This window comes from Phacochoerus africanus, chromosome 7, assembly GCF_016906955.1.
Source record: "Phacochoerus africanus isolate WHEZ1 chromosome 7, ROS_Pafr_v1, whole genome shotgun sequence".
Taxonomy (NCBI): domain Eukaryota; kingdom Metazoa; phylum Chordata; class Mammalia; order Artiodactyla; family Suidae; genus Phacochoerus; species Phacochoerus africanus.
Window position 1 is genome coordinate 8,289,499 of NC_062550.1, and position 20,502 is coordinate 8,310,000.

A 20,502-nucleotide genomic window follows, 5' to 3' on the forward strand; every position below is an offset into this window, starting at 1 on the left:
CCTCCCGGGCGCTCCCACGACCTGGTCCAACTCACCTGTAGGATCCGGTGGCTACTTTGTCACCATCTACCATTAGGAACTTGGATGACAGGGTCCCCTTGATCTTCCCCATGGGCATGTAGAAGCCAACACCTGTCACAGAGCGCACACGGATGTTCTGTTGAGAAGAGGAGAAGGTCACTGTCACTCAGGCTGGCGGCCCTGGAGGTGCTGAGCGGAGGAAGTCTCCGCTTGGGCAGAGAACGACGAGCCCTCCCATCCACGGGCCTCTGCCTGCTGGCTCCCGTTTGCACTTGACTCTGCTTCCTACTGCCTGAGGATGTCAGCCAATCTTGCTCTGGGCAGGGACGGGCCCCGGGTGGATCCTGTCTGCTCCCAAAGGTCCTCAGAAGAGAAACACAGCCCTACTTTTAACCTTGACAGAGACCCTGTGGGCTGAGCCCCCAGGATCGGGCCAGACCGGGCTCCTTAGCCTCAGCAGCCTTGGGATAAAATGCAGGCTGGGCACGTAATTTAGGGTTATCAGTTCACGAGGCAAGGTTTTAGACAGACGGAAAGGGGTTAGGAATGCGTTCACTTGGGCCCCTGAACTGCAGAGGCGGCAGAGGAAGGGGCAGAGGCAGCCCTCCCTTCCTCCTTTCTTTTCTTTTTTTGCTTCTCAGGGCCATGCCTGCAGCATATGGAAGTTCTCAGGCTAGGGGTCCAACCAGACCTGCAGCTCCTGGCCTACGCCACAGCCACAGCCACAGCCAATGTGGGATCTGAGCCACATCTGCGACCTACACCACAGCCCATGGCAATGACAGATGCTTTAACCCACTGAGTGAGGGCAGGGATCCAACCTGCATCCTCACGGAGCCACAAAGGGAACTCCCCTCCCTCCCACTTCTGACCCGCCTCCTGTTCCAGTGGTACAACTTACCCGAATACGGAAGTCTGCGAGCTCCAGGCCCTGACACATCTCCAGGAAGTACTTCACACCTGCCTCATCCAGGATGATGTACACTGGGACCCGGCGCTTCGAGGCAGCATCCACAATGTCTTGGAAGATCTCACCGTCGGTGAAGAGGTCCATGACCACAGCGATGACCTGGACAGGGAGGGGCACTCGTGAAGCACATGATGACCCCACACCTAGAGTCACATCACGGCCCACAGGACCAGCTAGGCTAGGGTAGGTGGTAGCCAAGCATCAAAAACGCCATCTGCACCCCTCCTGGGTTCTGCACATCGCTACCCACCTCTGGGCACACTGGAGCCCAGGAGATGGGCCCTCTGCTCTGGGAAATGAAGATGGTGCAGAGGGAGCAGGCCACCCTGCTTGTCCTGCATCCTTGCTGAATCCTCGCCCCGCCCTGGGGATTTTTGAATAGCTCCTATCAGGGGAGATCCAGGAGGCTGAGCCAAGTTGGGCCTGGTGCCCTACGGAAACAAGGCAGGCTCAAGAAGCTACAGTCACTGAGAGGCAGGCGCTGCACATTTCCACAAGCTGCAGATCTGCGCAGGTGCCACGTTCTCTGCAGATCTGGGTGCTTTGATCTCCCTGCAGCTATGCAAAGCGCCATGCTTCCCTGAGCACAGATGTGGACCTCCAGGTGTCCAGGCAATCCCCAAATCAAGGTCCCGTCTAGGACTCTTGACTTCCAAAAGCCAGTCCTGATCATCCATCCTGGAAGGTGAGGCCTTTTGCAGCCTGAGGACTTTCTGACCTTAGCATCCTCTATTTTCCTACACAAACCTTCTTCTGCTCCAGTGACAGGGTTTTCTTATAGGCCCCGAGCACTGCGCTCATGATGTAGAGGAAAGGGCATGCTTTGGGGTTCAAGAGATTGGATTACAACCACTTACTATTTATGTGATCTTGATGAGCCTGTTTCCTCATCTGCAAAGTGGGGATACCCTGTACTTTATACATTTGGCATCAGGATTAGAAGAAATAACATCTGTGAGCATCAAACACAATGCCTGATAATGCAGTTAAGTCCTCAATAAATGTGTGCCACTGGATGGTCGAAGGAGTTTGCTTATCATTGTGAGTAAAGGCCAGAACTCTGAAGGCAGGCAGACCAGGCCTGGAACACCAACTCCACTGCTGACTCATCAGTGCCCCAGTTTCCTTGGCACCAAAATGGAGCTAACAGTAGCGCCTATCTCAAAGGGTTATTGGGAAGGCTTAGGGAGAGAAGCCATGAAGGCACTCAGCGCAGTGCCTGGCGCGTGTTAGCTCAATAAGAGCACCCTCCGTTACCATCACCCCATCATCATCACCATCCCCTTCACACGTGCTCTATCACTATCTCCACCTCTAAAGACCACCCTCACCGCCGTTTACACAATATCACTTCAGGCTCTTCTTAGCTCCTACGTTTAATACTCAATCATTCATACAAGTAACATTTACTGAGCCCCACAGGCAAAGGGAGGCTCTAAAGAGAAATAAATTAGAGTCTCTAACTTTGCGGGGTTAATCTCGTGGGAACATAATACATTTGCACAAAATATGTAAGACATAAAGTAAAACGAGATCAGTGCCTTTAGAGATGCACAAATGACATGTGATGTGAGTTCAAAGCGGGGGGGGGGGGGGCGGTGGGAGGAAGAGAAGGAGGGACTTAAGAGAGGAGGGAGATTGAGAGATTACTTTCAGGCCGGAGAGAACAAGAAAGGTTTCCATGAAAAATGAGCAGAGAGTAAAAGCAAGCAGGGATGTGGGCAGGGTTTGCCACGCATGGGTGTGCAGGCTGTGCACTGCACGTGGGCACTGACTGAGGCAGGTAACTGGGAGCTGTGCCTGCCTGAGAAAGAGACACCATTTTCTAATCTGTACACAGGTGCCACATGGGCTAGTGGGGCCCTAGGGGGAGAATATTTCAGGTAAAGAACACAGCACAAGCAAAGGCACTGAGGACAAGCATGACTGAAAAACAGAGATGCAAATAAAACACTGAGTGAAAAAAGAGAAAAAACTACAGACTTTTATGAAATCTTACTGTTTAAGAAATAGCAAAAATGGTAAGAAGAATATTAGGACTATTTACACATTGCTGGAATTTGAAACTGAAAATGACATGGATTAATCACTTAAAATGAATTAAACATGTCAATTATAGTTCAATGTTTAAAAAAGTGAATTAAATATAATACAGCATAATCAAGTAAGGTTTATCCTAAAAAATGTAAGGATAATCCAAGAGCAGAAATGTATCAATTTATAACATCTATAGGGTCAAAGAAGGGAAATCAGATATTAAGTTTTTAAAAAAGTATTGTAATACTACATATCCCTATATGTGATTAAAATTCTCAAAAAAACTAGGAATAGAAGGGACTTTCCTTAATGTGATAAAGGTTATCTACTAAAAACCTTCCTAAAATACACTTAACAGAGAAACTTTAGTGGCGACCTATTTAAGTCTAGAGCAAGTCAAGAATATTCACTTATCACGACTGATGTTTAACAAAGTACTGGAGGTCCTGGCCAATGCAATATGACAAGAAAAAGAAATAAGAAGGATTAGAAGAGACGAAACTACCAGTATTTAGAGGTGATTATTTTTTATTAAAAACTCATTAGAATGCAAAGGAAAAATGATTAGAATTAATAGGAGAGGGAATTCCCACCATAGCTCAGTGGTTAATGAACCTGACTAGCATCCATGAGGACTTGGGTTCAATCCCTGGCCTTGCTCAGTGGGTTAAAGGATCTGGCATTGCCGTGAGCTGTGGTGTAGGTTGCAGATGTGGCTTGGATCTGGCGTTGCTGTGGCTATGGCATAGGCCAGTGGCTACAGCTCCAATTGGACCCCTGGCCTGGGAACCTCCACATGCCACTGGTGTGGCCCTAAAAAGACAAAAAACAAATAAACAAAAAAGAATTAATAGGAGAATTCAGCAAGATTCCCAGATAAAAGGAAAAAAAATTACAGAAACCAATAACGTTCTTCAACCACAGTAATAGTCACTCTTTTTTTTTTTTTTTTTTTAAAGGGAAATTGCAATGTAAGGGAGTTCCCATTGTGGCACAGTGGAAAAGAATCCAACTAGTATCCATGAGGATGCAGGTTTGATCCCTGGCCTCACTCAGTGGGTCGGGGATCCAGAGTTGCCATGAGCTGTGGTGTAGGTTGAAGACGTGGCTTGGATCCCATGTTGCTGTGGCTGTGGAGTAGGCTGGCAGCTATAGCTCTGATTCGACCCCCTAGCCTAGGAACTTCCACATGCCACAGGTGCAGCCCTGAAAGGCAAAATAACTAACTAAATAAATAATTGCAATTTAAGCATGTAGTATTTAGGAACTAATACCTTACGAAGAAATTTAGAAAACTCTATTAAAGGACAGTTTAAAATTTTGCATAAATGAAAAGATAAAATGTTTTCATGGATAATATGATTTAATGCTTTAAAAATCCAGTTCTGGAGTTCCCACCATGGAGCAGTGGAAACAAATCTGACTAGGAACCATGAGGATGTAGGTTCGATCCCTGGCATTGCTCAGTGGGTTAAGGATCCAGTGTTGCCATGGGCTGTTGTGTAGGTCACAGACGCAGCTCGGATCTGTGGCTGTGGCATAGGCTGGCAGCTACAGCTCCTATTTGATCCCTAGCCTGGGAACCTCCATATACCACAGGGTAAAAAAAAAAAAAAAAAAAATCCAGTTCTCCTCATATTAATAAAATTGAATGCAATTCCAATGAATATTCAGTAAAAATTTTTGAGGAGTTCGAATATTTCTAAGATCTGAGGGAGCATGAAGATCCACCATAGCTAAGTTAATTTTGAAAAAGAGAAGCTAAAGAGGGACACTTGTCCTACTAGATAGTGAAATGTATCGCTGAGCCAAAGTAATAAGAACTGTGTCCTGAAGTGGGAAGGAACTGACAAAAAGACCATGGAACAGAATAGAAAGACCAGAAACGCACAGGTACCTACACACATACACAAAACTGATAGAATAACTCTTCATGGTTTTCAAGGATCCTGACACATCCAAGGATATACACTGAATACATGAGGATGGCTGCCTACGGCAGCAGAAGGGGATTCGCGGGAAGGAGAGAATCAAATAAGAGGGGTCTTCCCTGGGTTGGTGATGGCAGTGGCCCATGAACTGAGGTGCACAATCGGCTCTGCACTTGAGGTCCAGAACAAAGAAAGAAACAAACAAATAACCAGCCTGCAACAGCTCAGGGTAGATGTGGGGTAGGTACTTGGGATGGGGCTGGATCATGGCAGGTTTTCAAAGGACACGTCAGGCTTCATCTGGGAGAACAGAGCTCCCACCATCTCTGGGGTTCCTGATATCTTATCTCCCAAGAGCTGCCTGAGGCCAGAGTCTGTTTTGCTCATTTCCAGACTCTCCACAGTGTCCAGCTCAGAGCTGACTCTCCACATGTCGCTTGGGAGCTTGACTGGCTCAGGAGAGCGCTTCTGGATCCACTCTTGCTTTTGTTTTGTAATTGAAAGAGCAAGGAAGTTCCTGCCGGGGTGCAGTGGAAACGAATCCAACTAGGAACCATGAGGTTGTGGGTTCGATCCCTGGCCTCACTCAATGGGTTAAGGATCTGGCGGTGTCGTGAGCTGCGGTGTAGGTCATGGACGTGGCTCAGATCCCGCGTTGCTATGGCTGTGGTGTAGGCCGGCAGATGTAGCTCTGATTCAACCCCTAGCCTGGGAATCTCCATATGCTACAAGTGCAGCCCTAAAAAAAGACACAAAAGAAAAAGAAAAAGAAAGAGCGAGCAGGGAGCCAGCTCACCCTTCCCCCTATCCCCAAGGAGGATGTGCTGTGAGAGTATCACAACTAGAGGGAGAGCCACCTCCCCAGGGCCTGGCTTTTGGGAGGCTTGGTCTGTGGCGCCCTGGTGAGATCCAGCCATCTGTGTCGTTACCAATTAAGCAGTGAAATATCTGTAGTAGGAGAAAAAAATCAATTGCTCGCCGCCTCCTGCAATCTCGTTGTGCAGGAGAGGTGATAATTACCGTCGGCTTTGGTCTCTGAGGCCCGCCTTGACATTTGGATCCACAGCGTTAGGCTCCGGAAAAGCAGCTCCCCACCCTCTCCTCTCCCGTGTTTAATGTGCCACATGATCCCCCAAGCCAAAGCTAACTTCAAGGCTTCCGGTATAAATGGAAAATCAGGTTTCAAAGAGGGACGTCACAGGCCCAGAACCTGGGAGCCGGACTCCGTCAGGAGAGAAAAGCCATCCCTTCCCCCCGTGGGCTCCCAGCATCCTTTACCTGGTTATTCACGGAAGGGCTGCACCTGGGGAGAGAGGTTAATTCGTGGTGGCAGGAGTGTTCAGAAGCTGTCGCAGGCACTGGCAAAGAGGCTCTGATAACACTTCTCACGGGGGTGTTTGGGTGGCTCACCGTCCCCTCCTTTGATGTCCGGCCTCAGGGGCGAGGGGTGGAGGGGTGGCTTAGGGAGCCTCAGAATTCCTCTCCATCTGTCATTTACCTTTAATTAAACTGCCGGCTTTTCCGATTCTCTCCCTGGACTCCTTAATTACCTTTAGATTAACAAAATTAACATCAAGGACTCCACCTTCACCGCTGTGCGCTCAGCTCCACCGCAGTTCTGCTCTGACAGCCCAGACTGGCACCCCCGGTGTGTCCGGATGACCCAGACTGGAGACTGGACCCCACACTGCCGGATCTCTGCACCCCAGAGCTGTGCTCCCCCGCCTGGCTTCCAGAGTCAACTTCCTCTCGGTCACCGTGGCCAGAGCCCGAGTCCACTGGCCGCTATCTTCGCCCTACGAAAAAATCGGATGGGCCCCCGAGTCCAGCAGGTCCTGCCTCCTCCGTGTGTCTTCTCGGGGTGGGCTCCTTGATGTTCCCACTGCACTGCTCAGGCCGCCCCCCCCCCCCCATTTCTTTCTTTTTTGCCTTTCCTAGGGCCGCTCCCGCAGCATATGGAGGTTCCCAGGCTAGAGGTCTAATTGGAGCTGTAGCCACAGCAACTCGGGATCCAAGCTGCGTCTGCGACCTACACCATAGTTCTCGGCAACGCTGGATCCTTAACCCACTGAGCGAGGCCAGGGATCAAACCCACAACCTCATGGTTCCTAGTTGGACTCGTTAACCACTGTGCCACGACAGGAATTCCAGACCCCCCTCATTCCTTGCTGGACTTCTGGATCAGCTTCCTAACTCATCTCTCCTTCTCCATTCCGATCCTTTCTCTGCAGCAGTGATCCACCCACACAACAGACAGATGAACGGGTGGGTCCCACGGACAAACTCCCGAACTCTGCGTTGACGGGCCTTGTGACGGCCCCTTTCCTCCTCTCCAGCTTCATCTCGGGCCATCTCATGGCTGCCCCTTGCTTTCCGCTGTGCAGGATGAGCTGTAGTTACCCTCTTCCGTGGCACCACTGACTCTCCAGGGACAGTATTTCTTTGTGTGTGTGTGTGGGGGGGGGGCTGTCCTGTTTAGTAGCATGCCAGTAGCATCACCCTGAGTGATGACAATCAAAAATGTCTACAGACATCAATAAGTGTCTCCTGGGGGCAAAACTGCACCCCCGTCCCTTTGAGAACCATTACCCACATCAGGCAAGTTCAAGTTCTTCGGTTCCTACCTGTTGTCCCATGTGGCTGAGGAAGGTCTACGCATCTTTCGGGACTTAGCCAAGAACGTGCTGAACTCCTCCCCGTCCAACGCCATTCACACTCCCTGTTTCCTGCCCACCTTGTGTTCTGGGCAAATATTTTGACATTTTATTGTAACATCTGCTGAATGGCTTTGTCCCTTACTGGCTGTGGGCTCCTGGATGGCAGGGACCATCGAATTTCTCTCAGAATCTCCACCCTTAGGGGACATCTCAACACAAAGTCTGTTCTCCATGTTTGTGGATTGAATGGAGGCTGTTTCATGTCTTTATTTGTGGGGTGTGGACCTAGCTTTGTAGTTGTCTCTTTTATTTCGTTAATGACTAGACACTGCGGTGGAGGAAAAAAAAAAGAATGCTGAGCAAGATTCCTGTTAGACTGTCTTGCTGGAAGGCAGAGCTGAAGTTTCTCCTCAAGGGCATAGCGAAGGGAAAAGAAGTGGGTGCCTTTTGAGACTGCTGCCCGAGCAGCAGGTCTGGTCTCTCTACCTCTGTTCCACCCTCCCGAGGTCTTAAAGGAGAGGCCAGCTCACGAGTGAGGACAGTACTTAACCAAGGGGTAGAAGACCACTCCAGGGACACCAGGCCAGGAAGCTGCCACCAACACGTACAGACAGCACCTTCGTGCAGATTGCCAAAGGGATGGAATCAAGCCAGTCAGTGGAGCACAGACTGCAAGTCAGCCCCACAAAGCCCCTGGGCCGGGCTCAAGTGCAGGGCACAGGCTGCAGTCTCTGTACTTGGCCCATGGACTGAAGGACATTCCAGATATGCAGACCTTCAGAGCTGGGAGGAAATGTAACAGCTAGAGCCCAGTCCTGAGGCCAAGTTTCCCAGCTGGGTCTTGGCAGAGGTGGGACTTCTGACTTAAGCCCATAGCTTGTCCCCCACCCAGGTGATGTGGTCACAGCAGGTTCTGGGGACTTCTACTCTGGCTAGGACCTGAGATCACCTCTGATCACACAAAGCCAGGATGCATCCACAGAGTTGCACAATAAATACCACACCCTCTCCCTCACTGCTTTCCCCAGCTCTGCTGACGTGGAGCCCAGGCCCTGGCTGGGTGTAGCTGCGACAAGATGCACCCCTGTGCCACTCAGCCCTATGGTGGGAAACAGCAAGAGCCACAGGCCAAGCATGTTCCTCGCAGGGGTATGCTGGTGACGGTCACTTTTCCTGGGGACAGAGGGAGGGCACTTTTAGTCCCCACTTTGCCACTAATTACCCATGCGAGTCTGGGGCCCGACTTCTACCCCCCAGGCTTGCCAAGTACCACACCTACAGCTCTAAGGTCCCTTGGGGTAGGAAGGGCTCTGCTGCCTCCCAGGGGAGTCGCTTTGTCTGGGACCAGAGAGCAGTCCTCCCTTTCCCCATGGAGGGCAGTGCTGGGTGGGCCAGCCAGCATCCGGCTCAGACACCCCCACCCACCGAGTCACTGTCTCTCACCTCCCCAGAGAGCAATCAAGGTCTGCAGGGCAGTGGTTGTCCACCCGGAGCACAGGAAGAACGCCGTGGCGGGGGTGGGGTGGGGTGGGGTGTACCCGTTGAATGAGCAGATCCCAGGACCCCGTCCTCAGTCCTCAGAGAATCCGAGGCAGTGGAGCGCATTTTAACCCCCCTGCCCAGGTGAGCCGAGTGCAGGTGGTGGAAGAGAATACACCACCTGCACTCGGAAGAGAATACACCATCTGGAAGCAGAAAACCTCACCAGTCGAGTGGCCCTGAGCGAGTCATTTCATCTAAGCCCCAGTCTCCTCAGTTTAAAACAGGGAGGTGACCCCTTCTCGGGGTTGTTCTGTGCATTAAATGAGATAATGCTGGCGGCGCAGGGGACACAGTGCCAGTGGATGCCGGCGGCCTCTTCTCTCCTTAGGGATGGAATCCAGAACAGAGGGGCCTCCCTTCAGAGGCGGGACAAGAGGGACGGAGAGGCCAGGCCAGAGTGGGGGTGCCACACTCCCAGGGAGCCAGTCGCGCAGAGCTGCCACTGGCCACAGACATCGAGGCGGAGATGTTTCCCGTTGCTTGATCGCAGGCCCAGCGGGCCTGGCGGGGGGTGGTGACCGAAGCCCGAGCAGTGCCGCACTTCCAGGAAGGTGGAGACGTGAACCAACTGGGCGGCTCCGTTAAGGGAGGAAGCCGAACACATGTACCTAAGTCTGTACAAGGCCCTGCTCCCGAGCACCGCCAGTGTCTGAGCACCGCCGGAAAACTGGGCTGGGGACCCGACCAGCACAGCCGCCACCCACCAAGCCCAGAGAGGTGCTGCTGAAGGATGGAAACACCTCACTGCGGGGGGCGGGGAAGGGCGCCCCATGCGCTGGGTCACCGCACAGACTTTTTTCATCATCAAGGCCGCAAGAGACCCCATCCGATCTCTGCTGGGGGAGGATATGTGCACAGTGACGGAGAAAGCCTGCCCTTAAGCTCCCCGGCTACGCTCCCTGGGGTCCGAGAGAGAGGAGAGCCCAGGAGAGGAGGGCTGCACGGCCACCGGGGTATGTGGGGGGGGGGGCAGACACTGTGTGCCCTGCCCCCACCCAACTCTCGGCCTCCCTCCCTGGACTCCAGATTCCCTTCACTGAATCCCCACAGTCCAAGCGCATACTGCAGTGGGGGGAGCACAGCCTTGGAGTCAGGGTCCCCGGGGGTGAGACGTGACCCCCCGGAACACTGCCTATAAAGTGAGGCTGATCATGGTTCTTGTGAGGCTGCCGAGAAAGGCAATGATGCCTGGAGAGCAGCTGGCATGGGGTGTGCCCATGACGGCCCAGTGCTGTGCTTCCTCCCGATAGCGCCTGGCACGTGCTGGGTGCCCAGCAGCAGCTTCATGGGAGACGGGTTTAGGCAGTTCTAGTCAGTCCCTCACTTGGCAGGTGGAGCCAAAAAACCAACCCTAATCATGCTGTTCCCCTGACCAGACACTCGCCTGACCTCAGCCTCGCTGACCCTTCGTGTGTGCCCAGCGCCCCCTCCCCTGACAGTGGACACACCAGGCGAGGTTCCTCTGTTCTCCTAACACACCCCAGCCTGGTGCCTTAACTCACGCTGTCACCTCCTTCTCCCTGTGGTGATGGGAACACCCCTTCTCTGTCGAGGTCCTTGTTTCACTCTTTCCCAGTCTGTCCCAGGTTCATTCTCGTCCTTGTCCCCGTCCCCAGCCCCGGGGCAGTGTGTGCCCTTGCCAGGAGGCGTGTTGGCTCAGGCCCCGTCTGTCTGAACACACGGTGTGTGGCGGGGACAGAGGCCTGTCATGCTGTCCTGCGTGAGACCTGACACACAGTAAATGTCTAAACAGAGCACCTCTGCAGTGGGCGGCTTCCCTCCGGAGGCTGAGAAGCAGCCTGGACCAGAGCCCTGGCCCACCCCTGGGGTCCTGTTCTCTGCCTGGAGACCAGGCTGCCCCCAGCCCACCAGCCAGTGTCAGCTGAGGCCTCCCAGCTGTCTGCGGCCATGTCCCGTTGCTTCCGGCTCACTCATTAGACACCATCAAGCACCGGCCTCCCTCTGTGTGCCAGCAGCCTCGGGAGCTGGCCCGCCAGCCAGGCCACTTCCTCTCCCAGCTCCTGGGCCTCTGTGCCAGCTCCGTTCCCGACCCTGCGGGTGGTGCCTCCCCACTTTGCACCGTTGGGGCTCACTCCCTGTCCATCTGACCTTTATGAGGTGCTCTCAACACCCATACTCCAACTAGGCTGATGCAGGGGGTGCTCCAAAGGAGATTGGGGCTGGCTCTCCAGAGGAGAGCAGATGGCGCCCATGTGAGTGAGGGGAGCTAATTCAGCGGCGAAGAACCATACGTGCTCCCCCAGGGAGGAGGCAGAGAGAGCAATGCTTTTTAAGATCCTAGGCCAGCTTCTCCCCGCCCCACGGCGTGCTCCCGGGATGACTGCCCCTGTACTAAGTTGGTGTTAATTAGTGAAAATTATCTAATGCAAGCTCATTTTAACATTAGCTTAAAGCTAAACATAATTAGGAAGATAAATCAGCTGCTAAAAAAAAAAAATCCAATGAAGATACACAGATGATTTTTAGGATCAGCTGCTGGTTTGGGTTCCTGGGCCTGGAGCTCTGCGCACCATTCAGTGGATGGGGGAGAAGGACGGGGGGCCTCGAGAAACACCTTCCAAGTATTTCTTGATTGACCCGTCATGAGTGAGACAACTGGACCTGGCAGTCTGCCCGGATTTTCTGGGAAGCAGTAAGATACCTCGGTGGCCACTGTCACATGATGCTACCTGGGAGGCCTTCCCCAGAGGGGCAAGTGGAGGGGAAGGCAGTCAGGAGGGCCTGGGCGTGGGGAAGAGGGTGAGTCTGCACTCCCAGGCCTCCGGCCATGCGCACGCCCGCCCTCCCTTCAATACTGGCTGCTTCAGCTGTCAATTCCCCGGGGGGCCTCTGCGCCTCTGCAGCTCAGCGGGAATCAGGCACAAGCTCAGTTCCCCTCCAGCTCCACTACTTCCCAGCAGTAAAATGGAAAGCTGCTAGATTGTTGTGAAAGTTAAATGAAATAATACATTTTTAAGGGGCTAGCACAGTCTGGTATTTAAGTTTTCAACAAATAATAGCTATCTACCGCCCCCCATCCCCGTGGTGCCCCCCGCCCCCACCCAGCCACCGCCTGTACTGCAATTTCTTTTTGTTCCTTTTTCTTTTTTTTTTTTTCCTTCTTTTTTGGCCACCTGGCAGCATATGGAATTCCTGGGCCGGGGCTCAGATTCCAGCAACAGTTGCAGCCTATGCCACTTGCTGTGGCAACGCCAGATCCTTTAACCCGCTGTCCTGGGCCGGGGATCGAACCTGTGTCCCAGTGCTCCAGAGATGCCGCCCATCCTGTTGGACCACAGTGGGAATTCCAGTTTATTTCCTTTTTTATTTCCCCTATTAAGACTTAAGGTCAAGGTTCACATTTTGTTATCTGCATATTTCTGGAACCCAGCACATAGTAGGTCCTCAGGGGAACATGTTGAATGAACAAGCAACTGTGGGGACTCTCCAGGCAGTCTGGGAACTCTCCAGGGAGGGGGATTAAGGACAAGCACAGTGGGTGCTCAAAGACCCTCAGAAAGGTGAAGAGCCCTGGTTCCCGCCGCAGCCCAAACTTCTGCTGATCCACTGCTAGAAAACAGAGCAAAAGGAGCGTTTATCTGGCGTCTCCCACATGCCCACCAGTACTGAGGGCCCAATGGTGCGCTGTGCTGGGATGAGTTTACAGATTACCAGAAACTGTGGCCAGAGGGACTGCTAATTAGAAAAGCCATAGGCTCTTTTCATGGACTAAGATTCTGGGATCATTAGCAAGTCCAGAGTCTCCATGAATTTCCAAGAAGGGAAAAGAAAACTGGGGGAGGTGGCAGCCCCAGCGAAGGCTGGCTGGTCCTGGCATCTGGGGTGGGAGGTGTGGGGAGGGGAGGGGCAGGGACCACTGGAGTGACTTAGCCTCCATGGGGGTGTTCAGAACAGAGCCAGGAGCAGAGGCAGGTGGTCAGCCAGGAGCCGCCCCTGCTCCTTGGTCCTCTGCCCTGCTCCACTCCTTCCCCCAGAATGGACACCTTGCACACTCTGAGAAAAGGGAGGGGGGGTCTGGTCACCAGCCAAGGAGAAGCAGGGAGGCAGCATCCTGGAGGAGGGACCCGGATCCACAGGGTGGGGTGGCCGGCTGGGACTCCCATCAAGGTCTCGGCTTGGCAGTGAAGCCCAGGGCCCAGGGGGCCAGAAAGTGGCCATGAAGAGGATAACATAGGTCCCTTGAAGCTTCCCAGGCCCAGCTTCCTGGTGACACCTGTGCCAGTGCCACCAGGCAGAAAGACTCTTCTCTTGCACTTGGACCAAAGAGGACCTGTACCTCTTGGTGTCCAGAATTGGTCTGCGAGCTCCCCAGAACCTGACTGGAAACAAGTATACTGTTTCTGGAATTTTATTTATTTATTTACTTGCTTTTTAGGGCCACACCTGAGGCATATGGAGGTTCCCAGGCTAGGGGTCCAATCGGAGCTACAGCTGCTGGCCTACACCACAGCCACAGCAACTCGGGATCTGAATGAGCTGCATGTGCAACCTACCCCACAGCTCACGGCAACATCAGATCCTTAACCCGCTGATCGAGGACAGGGATCGAACCAGCAACCTCATGGTTCCTAGTCAGATTTGTTTCCACTGCGCCATGACGGGAACTCCTGTTTCTGGAATTTTAGAGGAAAGAGGTGGCCTCGGGGGCAATCCCCCACAGTAACCTGCCTTTGGAGCAGAAGGACACAGCCTTGAACTCAGACCTGGTGGAATCCCAGCTAGCCTCTTATGAGATCTATGGCCTCGTGCTTTCCCTGAGTCTCTGGGAGAAACCCCATTTCCCTTGCTAGGTGCTGAAGACACTGATCTTTCAGCAATGTTAGCCTCTCTTCACACAAATCCCCCTTTTTAAAAACTTTATGGCCATGCCCAAGGCACACGGATGTTTCTGGGCCAGGGATTGAATCCGAGTCATAGCTATAGCTGCGGCAATGCCAGATCCTTTAACCCACTGTGCTACAGCGGGAATTCCACCATAAAGCCCTTTTCTCTGTATCTATTACTCATCTTTTTCAAAGCGCTGTCTCATAGTCTTGCATTAGGGTCTCAGAGTAATCACGCAAAAGGAAGCAGGAAGACAGGAACTCTCCCCATTTTACAGATGCAGAGTTGGAGGCCTAGCAAGGTCAAATGATTTGCCAAAGGTCACCTGGCGGGGGAGGAAAGAGCCAGAGCAAGAATGAGGCCACCCAGGCTCCAGGCTGCCAACTATGTACTCCTTCCCCTGGCAGTGGCCTGGCCTCCTGAGCCAACTGCCCAGCAAACTTGGCTGAAACCAAGAGAAGGTTTGGTTTACTGAGGCCCTTTACTGAGGCCCCACGGTCTCCTTTTGAACTCCCTGGAGTTTCAAGGACCTAGACCTAGGTTTCAGAGGAACCAAGCCTCCGCCTCCCTCTTCTCCAAAGATGGAAACACAGCCTGTCCCCCCCATGCCCCACTGCCCACCCGTGCCAGCCTGAGTTCTTGAGGAATCTTTCCAGACTGCCCTCCGGCTCTTTGAGCTGGCCCGGTGTCGCCAGCCAGGCCCTTCGGGATGACAGTCCAGGGAGAACACACTGGGGCGGTGGGGATGAGGAACTGGGGAGCCTCCACGCCTTCCTGCCTTGTCTCTGCCCATGGCAGAGCCTAGAGAAGATCCTTGGCTGAGGACTCAGTTGCCTCAGCCCTGCAGACAGAGCCACCCTGACGAACGCCGTCAATCGAGGTCAGCAGATAAACGTGAGGTGGGGAGGGAGGGCGGTCGGCAGCTGCTCTCACTCTAGGGAGGAAACAGGAAGCAGCACCTGCGCACCTGCTTGGCCCCCCGACTGTCCTGACTAACCCCCAGCCCTGCGTCTTGGAGGCAGTTCAGCCACCCCTCTGCCCCTGGCTCCCAAGGAGGACAGGGACAGCAGCAGCTCCTTTCCAGGACAGCTGACATCTACCTGCACAATGCTTTCTCTCAGTATCCTTAGCTTTCACACGGTTTCTTCCTTGTTTTGCAAAACCTGCCCAGAAATCTAGGTGTTTCCCTCCAATTATGCAGATCAGGAGTCCCAGAGCAGGAAGAGATTTACCCAAAGGAACACAGTTCTTAAGTAGCCCGATCAGCACAGAAACCAAGACCTTTCAACCTCAGAGTCCCTTCTCTGTCCTTGACATGAAGCTGGATCTCCATGGCTCAGAAATCCCAGCTCCTGGGATCAGGGACTGAGCATAAAGAAGAGAGACTCAGACTGGAGCAGCCACAGCTCCAGGGGCTTGGCAGGGATGCAGGGACAGGCCAAGGCAAGATCTCAGAAGGCAGTGAAGTGCTTAGCCCCTGGAACGGCAGCTGTGTCATTATTCACCAGCCTCAAGGGGACAAGGACTCTGGAACTGCCCTGCATCTTGAAAATAAAGCCCATGAGGAATGGTCACTCATGGAGGGAGACGGGTTAGGCGAGGGGGACCGTGTGTCAGACCTCAGGCCATGGGCTGCCCTGACAGGCCCCATCTTGCTCTGCAGAGTGAAATCAGGCTTTTAAAAGGCAGCTCCGAAGCTCTAGATCAAGCCTCTGACAAGGAAGGGGAGGAGAACGGGAAGGGTGTTAGGAGCCAGGCAAGAACTGGGACCAGCTCTCAAACAAGGTGGTGAGGTGGCTAATGAATTATCATCAGGCTCAGAATTCACAAACCAGTAACATTAAAAAAATTACACATGTAAAATGCTTTTTGTCCCCCCCCACTGCCCGCCCCATCTCCCTTTCTTTTTATTGCATCTGTTTCATGTCCATATCCCCATGCCCAGCACAACGCCTGGGTACTCTCTGCTGGATGTGTCTGCATGAAAGAAGAGCTGACTGAGGTGAATGGGATGTCAGTGGGCTCAACTCAGTGGCAAAGGCTGCCACCTGCAAAGCCAAGCCTCCTGGGGAAGTGAGCAGTCTCTCTGAGACTTTGCCATACCCCCTGGGCGTGGGTACCGAGTTGTTCTAATCAAGGCTGCTAGGCTGCTCTGGAGCCTTTTTCCCCAGTGCCCTCTGCTCGCCCCTCCCAATTTAGAGCATCCTTCTCTGGGCTGCCAGACAGCCAGCTTGTTACAGTGGGGATTAAAGAGTCCCCTGGTAGGTGCGGTTCAGCTGGGGATTCTCCAGACGCTTCCCCAGAGGGATGGAGAGGGGCAGGTGGCCAATAGGAGACAGTTTCCAATCACTGAAACGCATCGTTGGTCACCTGTGATGGCTGGGGTCCTACGAAGACGGAGGTGAGGTGGAGGAGGGTCTCAGATCCTCCAAAGCGGCTGGTCCTCGAGGAGAAAATGGGCACCCTTAAATCAGGCTGTGCCAGGCACACAGGTGGCACAAACAAGGAGCCACGTCTGAAGACAAAATGTCACCTTTGGATTGAAAACTTGATAGAGTGCCAAGGAAGAGGTGGCATCTGAGCCAGAAAAGGGACAAACCACTGACAGATGAAAATGGGGTAGGGCTGGGCCATCAACCAGCGGGGCCTGTTCCTGCTGCAACAGGAACGAAGAGGAGCAGCTCCCGGTTAATCAATGCTACCTACTCCTGGCCTCCCCTCCCAGGTTGGGTTTATATCCAGGAAGATAATCCTCTGCCTGGCAGTTACTGAGGCTCAAAGGAAACACTGCCGGTTTGGGGGGGGGGGTGCCGAAGCTGTGGTAAGCAATGAAGAGCCGGGCAGCTGGTGCCTTTTGAGTGTAGGGCCCAGGAGTACAGGGGCCAAGGGTCAGACTTTGAGGTGGGTGGCCGGTAAGTTCTGAAGCACGAGCAATACTCTCTAAACCCTCCCAGTAGCCTCAAAAATGGATGCTGCCCGTCAGAAGGGAGCCCGGGTGCAAAGATGGGTGCATGCCTGGTACATGCTCATCCTGCAGCTGCATTCAAACACGCCTGCAGACAGGCCTGCAGACGGGCCCTTGGCCTCAAAGGTCCTCCCCTAACCTGGTCCAGGAGCTGGGTTAGTGACCCTTCCCCCCACAAGCCGCGCCTCTATCGAGCACCCAACATTCTGCATTAAAATGACGGCTTAGTAGACTATGAGGCTACTTAAGCGCTGGGGTGTGTTTTATATGTCTGTTTTCTACTAAAGGGCTTAGCACACAGTAAACCTCAAAATATTTGTGGAATGACCACGTGCACTGTCCTTGCACACTGCAATCCTTCGGTCCGCTCACTCAGCCGTTGTAAACGAGAACCAGGCCTTTCCTAATCTACACATGGTCTTGCTTTAAGACTGTACCCCCCCAACCCCCTTCCCAGCAGCAAGCTACCCTGGTCCTCTGCCAGCAGGGGACAGGGCATGGATTTATTGTGGGGTCCCTGAAGGCACCCTTTCTGCCGTAGTTTTAGCAGCATGTCAAGCTCATCATTCAGTGACACTAAAATAAGCAGATCACCGAAGGGGGATAAGACAGGAGGAAAAACCCCCACCCGACAAGGAAACAGGGCCAAATATTTCCATGCTGGCTCTCCAGAATAGCCAGGAGTGCGTCCCACCAGAGCGCAGGTAACTGAACTCCAAGGCCCCCTCCCACTCCACGTGGTCCCACCGCCCCCGCCGCGCTGGGCTGCTTCCCCCACCAGCCACCACCCTCTGCCCCTCCTTCCCAGCCCCCACACACATTTTCAACGTGTCCCCTAGGGAGATTCCTTTCTGCCTTCCTGGGGGCCAGGCTCAACACCCTCACTGGTCTGCACCTGTGGGCAAGTCACAGACCCTCCTGAGCCCCCGTTTCCTGTTTGTCACTTGGGAACAAAAATGACAGCCCCTCACAACGTTATGCTGAGGAATAAACGAGATAAAATACGAAACTCTGTCCGGCCCGCAGTCGGATGTGTGTACTTGGTCCTCGCCCCTGAGCCCCCTTCACCGGCGTCTCTGCCCAGAAACCATCTGGGTCCGTCCCACCCAGGCTCCCAGCCTGGCAGCAGCCAGCCTCTCCCTGAAGATGAAGGAAACTCCCTCCCTCGGGGTAAGCGCCAGGGGAGGATCCACAGTAACAGTCGCAGAGGGCAGCCTGCCAGGTGGACGAGCGGGGGCGGGGGCGGTGCAGGCGGCCGTCAGAAGGGGGAGCCTTGAGAGCAGAGGCTAGGCCTCTGGGTCTGGCCATAACCAATCACGTGACCTTTGGGCCAGCCCCTTTCCCTCTTTGGGCCTCAGTTTCTTCACCTGTGAAGCAGGCAACCTCTCTGTCCTGCCTATTTCACCAGATCTTTGGGAAGAAGGTGCTGCTCGGATGTGAGTGCCAATCAAAGCTGATTTTTTTGAAGCAAAAATCTCCCTGTCCTGAGTCTCTTGAGGAGAAACTGCCCATTCCCGTTTCCTTGTCTCTCCCCTTTCAACTCTGCAATTTACCTCCCTCAGTAGGCACTCAGGAAATAATCTCGAGCTTACTATGGATGTAGTGGGTTGGTTCACAGTTGTTGAAGTTTCTGTTGTTAAATATTTTTGAGGTCTTTTTCTTTTCTAGGGCGCACTCTCAGCATATGGAGGTTCCCAGGCTAGGGGATGAATCGGAGCTGTAGCTGCCGGCCTACAATGAGCTGCATCTTTGACCTACCCCACAGCCCATGGCAATGCCGGATCCTTAGCCCACTGCGCAAGGCTGGGGATCAAACCCACAACCTCATGGTTCCTAGTTGGATTCATTTCCGCTGGGGGGAACGAGGGGAACTCCATCTGTTGTTAAACAAACACTCCGCTGCATAGAAGACTCCTGACTTCCCACTTGGGACTAGAAGTTCCCGTGGGCAGGGCCCTGTCTCCCTTCTTGTAACTGGTGCACAACCTGCACCCCAGGTTATGACCAGGCTAGTCCCAGTCAAGCGGTTAACAGGAAGAACGTTAGTGTTTGAATCCTGACTCAGCAAGTAACATGACTGCTCTGAATCCTCAAATAAGGAAAATGCCCATCTTTACTCGGTTGTTGTGAAAAGCAAAAGAAGAAAAAATGCAGATAAATCATCAGAACAGCAGCCGGCACATATTAGGTATTAATAAATCAAGGCTTTTTAGTGAGACCTGACCCCTGACCCCAGCTGCAGCCTGCCACATAGTATTGTCACACATGTCCTTTCTCCTCCTCTGTTCAAACTTGCCTTTCTCTTTTGCAGAATGCAATATACAAAGAAAGCTCAGGCAGATGAGTTGGAATTCCTTAGAGAGGGAGGGTGGAAACAAGAAGAGTGAAAGGTAACCCTTCCTTCTGGCAGCCAGTCTAGCCAGCTACCTGCATCATGCCTTCCAGGAAGAGGAGCCACCACTGGCCTTTCCCCGTTCATCTTTCCTCCATAGACCCGTTCAGCATCCAGGGGTAACAGGACTTAATGAAGCACATTCATTAAGTTGAACTAAAATGATGAACCCTGGGAGCTCCCTGGTGGCCCAGTGGTTAGGACTCAGTGCTTTCACTGCTGCAGCCTGGGTTCAATCCCTGGTCTGGGAACTGAGATCCCACATCAAGCCACTGCATGCCACAGCCAAAAAAAAAAAAAAAAAAAAAAAGGATGAACACAAGTCACTCCTGTTGTATATTCTGAACTAGGAAAGGCCACTGATGCTTCTTAACAAATCTTAGTGTGGGGAGACAGATTTGGCAAATACAAATACAGGATGTCCCCAATACATTTGAATTTCAGATAAAGTGAATAACTTTAGCATCAATAAGTCCCATGCAATATTTGAGTCATACTGTATAGTAGTAAAAAAAAACAACTTTTTGTCGATTACCTGAAATTCCAATTTAACGGCACATTTTATATTTTATCTGGATGCCCCACCCAGGACCCCCTAACCAAAGGCACAGAGTAAATCTTCCCCCTGCCCTACAGATTACTGGCCCCACCAGTCAGTATTCTAACCAGCCCCATTGGAAACGTTTCCTCCTTTCAAGCCCCAGGCAGACAAGACACGATAAGTGGGAGCTTTTTCCTTATCTGCTGAGTCCAGAGACCTGCCTTGTCAAAGTCCCCAGCACAGTCAAGCACATAGTAGGTGCTCAAAATACCTTCATTCATCCCAGAGCCTGGTGTGAATGGGGCGGGGGCAGCCTTGACTCTGGGGGCGCCTTCTAAGAGCAGCATGGCTGGGTTGGGGGTGGGGAGGCCACGCCACGCTTCCTGCGGTTGACGGGGGAGCAAAAGAGAAAATGGTCACGGTTACGTTCCGTCAACCCCTGGACAGCATTTAGGTCATTATCAAGACCCCTGAGTGGCCCGTTTTACCACAGGACTCCCCAGCCCTGACTCTTCGTGGCTGGGGAGAGAACCTGGACAGGGAAATAGAAACACCGAGCGGAGGAAAGCCAGCGCCTCTGGACTCTAATAGCGATGACAAG

At 53.0% G+C, this 20,502-nt stretch overlaps 1 protein-coding gene across 1 annotated transcript in view; it reads right to left on the reverse strand.

Annotated features, from left to right (window-relative positions):
- FAM83F (family with sequence similarity 83 member F) overlaps positions 1-20,502 on the reverse strand; it is a 30,712-nt gene that overhangs the window by 9,464 nt on the left and 746 nt on the right. Inside the window, exons 2-3 of the mRNA XM_047786194.1 lie at positions 923-1,090; positions 36-157 (exon numbers count right to left, since the gene is read on the reverse strand). Coding sequence (XP_047642150.1) covers positions 36-157; positions 923-1,090 — 290 coding nt within the window. The remainder of the gene's footprint in view (positions 1-35; positions 158-922; positions 1,091-20,502) is intronic.